General features: G+C 38.3%; 1 protein-coding gene across 1 annotated transcript in view; it reads left to right on the top strand.

Annotated features, from left to right (window-relative positions):
* The first annotated feature begins 3,698 nt into the window (after positions 1 to 3,698).
* LOC107755379 (ubiquitin-conjugating enzyme E2 E3) overlaps positions 3,699 to 8,338 on the top strand; it is a 43,924-nt gene continuing 39,284 nt past the window's right edge. Inside the window, exons 1-3 of the mRNA XM_016572160.1 lie at positions 3,699 to 4,122; positions 5,854 to 6,060; positions 7,037 to 7,087. Coding sequence (XP_016427646.1) covers positions 5,861 to 6,060; positions 7,037 to 7,087 — 251 coding nt within the window. The 5' untranslated portion in view covers positions 3,699 to 4,122; positions 5,854 to 5,860. The remainder of the gene's footprint in view (positions 4,123 to 5,853; positions 6,061 to 7,036; positions 7,088 to 8,338) is intronic.

Genomic DNA, 8,338 nt, shown 5'->3' with positions numbered 1-8,338 from the left:
ATAGAAGATAAGCATGTTTACTGAATAACATTAATACTTAAAATTATATCTATGAAATGATTAAATGATATTACATCATTTATTTGTTTACATATTTTATATTTCATATATCTTAAAAGTTTTTACAATCTTTCTTATTACAATTACATCAAGCTCTGCAATCTGGAAATGTGGATATCGCGTGCGCCATAACACCAACAGCAGAACGGTTATCCAAACAACAAAAAAATGTGCAACACTCGCGTTACAGTGTGTGTATTCACACACATACTTGATGCTATCTACCTTTACATTAGCGACAGTAACTGGGCTGTTAGCTGTTAGCTGCAGAGCTAATGTTAAAGCCACATTCTAAGGATAACAAGCTAGGTAACCATATACAGTAAAGCAACAAAATTGTATAGCGTTAGTTGACTTACTTGTCCGAGGTTTGTAGCTGAGCCAAGGAGAGTTGGTACTGATCCAGACTTTATTTTCAGACGTTCAGCAAGGCCAGCTCTGTATTGGCCCAAGTTGAGGAAACAGTCGTCGGTGAAATGTTTGGCGCAGACATACAAAACTTTGGGAAGTTGTGTCGGCGCATTACCAGAGAAAATAAAATTAACCCACTGTTTCTTCATAGGCTCGGATGAAGGAACTAAAAAAATACTTCGGTGTTCATTTGTACATCCAAACACTGAGCAACTGCCATGCTTCGCTCGTTTGCAAGCCATGATGTCTCTCGAGGAAAAAAAAATATTGCGCTCGCCTCGCACGGTAGTAGCTCATTTTCTCATGGGCGGGCCAAATTCTCTGGGCGGGCAAAGCAGAGAAAGGGGAGGTAACCTTTCCCCGTATGACGACATAAAGGGAAGATTCCAGATTGGGCCATCTGAGCTTTCATTTTCTCAAAGGCAAAGCAGGATACCCAGGGCTCGGTTTACACCTATCGCCATTTCTAGCCACTGGGGGACCATAGGCAGGCTAGGGGAACTCATATTAATGTTAAAAAACCTCATAAAGTGAAATTTTCATGCCATGGGACCTTTAAACTATGGGATGAGAACAAAAAATGAACTGAACTAAATAATGACATGACTGTCTTCTATAAAGCTGAATTGTTTATATACATTTTGAAAGATGGACACTGTTAATGAACTGAATTGAATCAACAATGAACTGACTCAAGCTGAATAACGACTTGGGCTGTGTACTAACACTAATTTCACGATTTGATTCGATTTTGATTCACAAGTTTGGGATTTGATTTGATTCCGATTTCTATTCGATATCAATTATTTTGGATTTATATAAGGTACAGTGCATGGCAAATTTTCTCAAGGAAAAAAAAATCCCTCAACTAATTCTGTAAAATACTACAGTTAGTACTACATTACTATAATATTGAAGGTTAAAACTGAATTTTATACAAACACTTAAATTACACTCAATTAAGTTTTATAATAATACAATTACAATACCAACGTTACAATGACAATTATATTTCTACTCCAAATTCGTTTTTTGAAATATAAACATTTAAATGGTGTCTGTAGTAAAAACTTGACGGATTTATTCAAACATAAATTAAATATTGAAGAACAGTATATTCTAGCTGACTAGCGAGTTTATGGTCTCAAATATGTTTTTTCTGAGGTAAATGTGACGTTTCGTGACACAGTTTACAATCTGTTATACTGACGTCTTTCCACGGTTGAAACATTGATTGAGCAATTACATGAGACAGGATATGGATTTCGGTAAGTTGTAGTCTTTCTTTTAACATACCTTCATATGTTCATGTTTCATTCATTCAGGTTTATTTTGTGCTGTAACTAGTATTAAAGCGGAGGAGATGATCAGTTCACATGTGCTTCGCACTGCCGCTTCTCTTGAACTGAGGCACTACAGCGATCTGTCACTCTACATTAAACAACGCCAAAAAGTTATTTATTGTTTGAAAATTGTAATAAAATGGACAGAATTTGAAATCTGGAACATTTCACAGAACATTTAGATATCCAAGTTAACTCACCTTTATTTATGTGACGATTCATACAATACAGATTGTTTCAAAGCAGCTTCACGATAATAAACAAGAAAATAACAGAATCAATGATGCAAGCAAACTTCTTCAAACATGAAACAAATTCTTCTGTAAAGAGCTCTAAAAAGACAATAGTGTCATTATTCAGTTCAAATCAGTTCAGAGTTGATTCTGTTCAGTTAGGCGATTCAGTAAAGTGATTCTCCTAAGCCTGTACACATTTTAAGTTATATGGGCAAAAACTAAATAAACTAAAGCTTGCTAAAGCCTTCTGGGTGGTAACCAGTAATGTAGAATAAACTGTGCATTTTGGAGATACCTGAGTGGCCTTACTGTACAGAAATACACATGCAACGAGCTATTTTTAAATGGTGTCAGAGGAAGGAAAGACTAACAATTCAGAGAGGGAAATAATTGTTCCTTAACATGTCAAATCACTAATTACAAAAAACAGACACTTCTGACTACAGTGGAGTGTCTCAAATATAGCTATACAGATTAAATATAATGAATGAAATACACTTGAATTAAGCATGCACTGTACAGTGTATTCATTACATTGAGGGAAAACAGAATGTAGTATAACACTCTATAATCTATGCACTATACACTACTAAGATTTTTTGGTTATGTTCTATCCAGATTATATTCAAACGACCCAGACCAACTAGCTGAGAATCAGCAGCACAACATAGAGGCCTACAACAGCTTATAGAGACCTCAAACTGTATATGGTTCAGAGCAGTATGTATTATAAAGAGAGGTCTTACAACACGTTTTGTATTATACAGCAGTAAACTGTTCAATATGCAAAAGGCTATGTTGGCTTACTATAAACTACAGATAAGTCATGCTAGTATAGAGTTAGGTATTATAAATCAAAATACTAAAGACTAGAAGTCATGAAGTAAATTCTATACAGCAGAATGTAATATAGTAAGCATATATTATGGAGAAGTATAGATTAATGACTATACAATTCAATGGTAGTCATATATTATATAGCACTATAGACAATAGAGATAACATACAATATAATATATAGATGACAGATAGAACATAGAACCGTATATACTAATATTATACTAATAAAGAAGTGAAGCAGGAGACCATATACAGTAGATTAATCACAGAGGAGAATGTTTTTTCATTACTACATAGAATTTGCACAGAATATACTGTTGAGAAGGAAAACAGCACATAGAACAGATAATTACACTTTACTGACTATAGAAAACCAAGACAGTACATAATTTAGACTACTAAGTCATGCATTATTAAAAAGCACGGTTTACTTTAGACTAGAAGTCATGCAGTATACACTATAGCAGACTGTAATAACGACTATAGTAGTGTTATACATTGAAGTCATATACTGTTTTGTCAATGGAAAGAAATCATACAACACACAATACACTAAAGAGCAGTATATACTAATGGCAATAGAGAAGTGAAGCACTTGACTATAGAGAAAGCAGAATGTACTTTAGACTATAATGACCTCATGCAGAATATACTATAGAGATAAAGAAGTAAATCAGCATATAGAATAGAGGAGTACACACTATTGACTGGAGAGGAGGCATACAGCGGTACAGAATGAAGTGTAGCAGACAATAGAGAAGGCATGCAGTGCTGTACAGGGACTCCCACCTGCAGTGGAATTCCAGTCAAACTTCTCACCCACGCTCAAAGTTTCCGTGAGCTGATTGCTCTCACCATGGAGCCCTCACAACAACAACATGTCAAAACTTCCTCACGACGCCACAACATCCCCTCGTTCTCGACACGCCGCTGATGTCTTCTTCACACGCACGGTGAGAGGTTTTTAAATCCAACTCAGGTGGAGCATATCGTGAGGTGATTCAATTTCACGTTGGTTTAAAGGTTGTGTGGGACCATCTAAGGCGGTAGACGCTTATGTCCACGCGCTGTGCAGCGCCGCCCGTCGGCCTCGAGTAAAACTGCAGCGCCTCCTCTCCTTCCTACTCTCCAATGTTCACAGCTCGGCCGGAGCCCGTCGTCTTCCCGGCTCCATTTCAACTGGATTTTTAACACTCCTAACCACACCAGATCAGGACAGGACCGCGTCTAAGGTAAAAAAGAAGCTCTAAGGGTCTCGTAGAGTCCACAATAGGCGGGGTAACATCGTCCTTTCTTAGTGTTTTCAGGTCTGAAGAGAGGGGAGCTCGAAACTGACTTCACGCATCAGTTGGTACACCATGCTGATACTGGAGTGCCTCCTACCATAACAAACCTCTTACAAAGGATTTTAAAAGATCCATTCTGAATCTTGTCGCCCCGGCGTGCGTTAAACGACTCGATTTTTCCTCGCAATCCGCTCGCGATATCGCCTTGTTCTCCTAAAGTGAAGGGGGTGGACATGCTGCGAATAGGTGCAATTATTGCTTTCCTTTGCAGTTCTTGAAATCTCCTTCTTCTCAGCGCTAGATTCTGCTGGAACCGCCGTGTGTTTTTCTCGTTTACTCTCATAAGCTCAGCCGCTTGCACCTATTCAGCAGATGGAAAGCGAAAAAACTCAAGGCTCTTTTCGCGGAGGAGGGTTTTGCGAACGCGTGATGGTCGCTGCAGCTTGTAACATTAAGCGCAAAACTGATACAATGTATCGCGGATCCATGTGAAACGTCATAATGGTTGCAACAATGTTGCCGCTGCGCTATTTACAAATACTATCAGCTCAGTCGCTTATGGATTGAGTCGGTGTGTGTGTGTGTGTGTGTGTGTGAGAGAAAACGTGGACGTTTTGTCCTTTAGCATGACAACAGTTAGATGTAAATGGATCGGATCATCTATACGTTTGCTTGTGTTTTCAGAGTCCAAATACTGTTGATTCATTTTGATTGTTGCTCTCATGGCAAGCCGTTTTCGCGTTTATTCCTTACAACTAACAAATACCTCTTTTATGTTTACTAGTACTTCTTTTAATTACCAGTGTAAGTAATCCAACACTGATTAGTAGCTTCATTAGTTACTAGTGTTTATTCATTACTTGCATTCATTCCTGTAGTAACTATTCCATTGTTAACTAGTAGCGTATTTTTGCAATTAAATTCAATGGGAATCGCAATCGGTGATTCATATATTAGCTATTCACTTCCAACAAGCATTCCAGCAGTTGCAGGTAGTGGTACCTATTCCAGTTTTTCTAGGGCCTGTTTATTAGTTTCTTAGAACTATTCAAATAGTTGCACCTATCTATTCCACTTTTCCTTAAAGGCCTATTTGTTTGAGACTAGTGTGTGTGTTCCTTAAAGGCCTGTTTATTAGAGACAGTTGTTACTTGTAGATTTAGATTTTTGCATTTGGCGGATGTTTTCATCCAAAGTGACATGCATTGCATTAAAGGTACACACTTGTTATCGCTTCTTATACTGGTAACATCTTTAATCTCACTAAATTTTAATTGAACTATAAATTAGCCATTCTGACTAGTGATCACTTACGACATTTACTAGTAGAAATTGGTATAGATACTAGTGTATCTAATAAATAAGTCATAGTAAAGCTGAAATGGACAAAAATAGATATAGAAATAAGTGTTAAATAAGCTTGCCATGATATTCTGATTGTTTGTAGAAATACTCTAAATGAAGTTTCTGTGATATGTCACTTTGTGTTTGCGTACCCTACCAGCATACCCTCTTCGCTTCTTTTTGTGTTTAGAAATGTAAGGGTTAGGGTTCCAGGCGGCGTTGAGGTTAGGGTTGAAGTTTCCACTGAGCAAATTTGAGATTTGCTTAAACCCCAGGAGACTCCTGTGATCGCAGTCAGCCCTGGTTCAGAACCTCTTGTTGTCATTTACAAAGGTGGAAAATGTCCAGTGAAAGACAACGGTCAGATGATGAAAGTCCCAGCACCAGCAGCGGTAGTTCCGATGCGGATCAGAGAGATCCTCCGGTGCCAGAACCAGAAGAACAAGAGGAGCGAAAACAACCCACGCCTCCACAACAGCAGAAGAAGTCCACCAAACTGTCCAGCAAAACAACAGCCAAATTATCCTCCAGTGCGAAGAGGTAACGATCTGTTTTGCCTTTGAGGATTCAATGCCCTTTTTTTGTGATTCTGGCAAATCTTCTGTCAACACATTTAACTGTTTTTTATCACATTTTGTGCATTCAAGTTCATTTTCACAATGTGCCAATTAACAGGTTTAGCATCTGTGCTCCGTACTTGAGAATAAAAGCGCTAAGCTTAGATAATTACTTAACTGCATGAGCAAAGAAGCCGTGTGATCGGCTTATATTTAATTTCAACGAACCACACCATGTTTACTTCGCAAAAGTTCTTTTGAGGCATCCCAGAACTTCTAAGTAAAGTTATTTGAGGAACAAGAGAAGTGAATCAAATCCATCTGCCTCGTGGATACTAGTAAATACAGCAATTCTACCCTCAAATTTCATTGGCACTGAAAAAAAAAAACAGTAACCAATCAATCCACATCAGTGCTCATTAAAACACCATAGACTTTCTCAGTGTGGGTGGAATGACAGATCAAAAAAACAAACTGTTATTCTTAGAAAATGTCAAAAATCCTGCCCTGGCTCCTTTACACGCTGTTGATAATGCTTTAGTAACAGCACCAGAGCTGTGCATTAAAGCTCTTGTCAAATATGCCCGAGAACACCCCCCTCCCACCCTCTGCCTCATTTGCATATAAGCTTGAAAATAAAATCTTTTGCGCTTAAAGTGACTTAAACCCGCCGATGAGGGACCGGGTGTGAGCTAAGGGGAGCGGGCTTTGAGCTGAGGTGAAGATCAGCGGTGGGCAATGGAGGGAAAGGCAGAAACGAGCACGGCAAAGTTTTCCTGTTATGGGATTCGGGTTATGCCTCCGAGAACAAAGAGGAAGCAGCCATGTTAGCTGTGCTGAAGGGAGAGCCAGCCGTGCAGTAAATGCAGCAGAGGTAGAGGGCAGTGTAATTCCCTGGCTGCTTGCAATTCTCACAGCTTTCTCTCCATCTCTCCCTTTCTCTCTTCTCTCCCTCGCAGAATCCAGAAAGAGCTTGCAGAAATCACTCTGGATCCTCCACCCAACTGCAGGTATGTTGTTTAAGCGTGCTGTCGTATATTATTCCTTTATGGGCTGGTTTGAGAAAGGTTCACTGTGGGAAAGAATCGACTTTTAGCACCAGCTGTTGGAGTTTTTAGACTCGTTTTAAACTGATGGACTCACTCAGGACAGATGTGGCATTTTGCTCCTCGGCTTCAAAGAGTTAGGAAGGATAGTGTTTTTTTTTTTTTTTCTTCCTCTGTGCATTATTGTTGCTGATGTTCCTGTGGTCTTGTTTTTAATAATATGGCAGATGCTGCTCTGAAACGTATGGCTTTGATTACACATCCTCATGCTGAACTTACTGCTGAACCCCCATCTGTTTTAATGAGCTGACCTAGAGATGCCAGAACAAGACGAGGGAGCTTTTAAAATTCCCTCTTTAGCTCTTTTTTATGCTTTGAAGGACGCTCGTTTTCTGATTGTTTCTTGGTGATTTTTAAAGTCCTTTCATTAGGTGGATTTTTATTGGAAGAGTCTTCTCTGGTTTGTAATATTATTAACAGTCTGTGTTGGATATGTGTTTTGGCTTTCTGTAATATTGGAAGAGATTTATGCTTATTGATTTATGCCTTTCAAACAAGATTTTATAGACGTTGTGTCATGTATTGGCTCTATCTGAGGTGGCTTGATAGTGTGCATTTATTGGGATCATATTTTAGTGATAGACTGGTCATTTTGAGATTATCAGCATTGGTTGTCAACTGAGCATTTGGCAGAAAACAGTCTGCAGTTCATTTTGAGGTCAAGTAAGAAATTGATACTTTTATTCAGAAAGGATGTATTACAGAAATCGTTCATAACATTACAAATGCCATCACAGGAATATATTAAATTTTTTTAAATTTATTAAGATAGAAATGCAATATAAAAAAGAAACCGAAAGCACGCACGTGATGGAGATTTACCGCTGATTACAGAACCGGCTTTCTGACAAGATGCGTGTTAAATATCGCATGCGATTTATCGTGCAGCCCTAGTTTAAACTGTAATAATTTTTCACAATATTACTGTATTTTTGATTAAAAAAATGCTCCCAGCATAAGAGATGTCTTTCAAAAACAGAAAATAAATAAATAAAAATAAATAAAAAAGTACAGACCTCTAACTTTTGAACAGTAGTGTATATTTCAGCCGCTGTAGTTTTTGGCATTGAAAAAAAACACATTGGTTGATGAGTGTTCCATTTAAATCAGAAGACTACAGAGGGTAGTCCGGACTGCTGAGCGAATCATTGGTAC

The sequence above is a fragment of the Sinocyclocheilus rhinocerous genome, unplaced genomic scaffold, assembly GCF_001515625.1.
Source record: "Sinocyclocheilus rhinocerous isolate Xijiao unplaced genomic scaffold, SAMN03320098_v1.1 scaffold1013, whole genome shotgun sequence".
Lineage (NCBI taxonomy): Eukaryota > Metazoa > Chordata > Actinopteri > Cypriniformes > Cyprinidae > Sinocyclocheilus > Sinocyclocheilus rhinocerous.
This window is presented reverse-complemented; position numbering and strand designations above follow the sequence as displayed.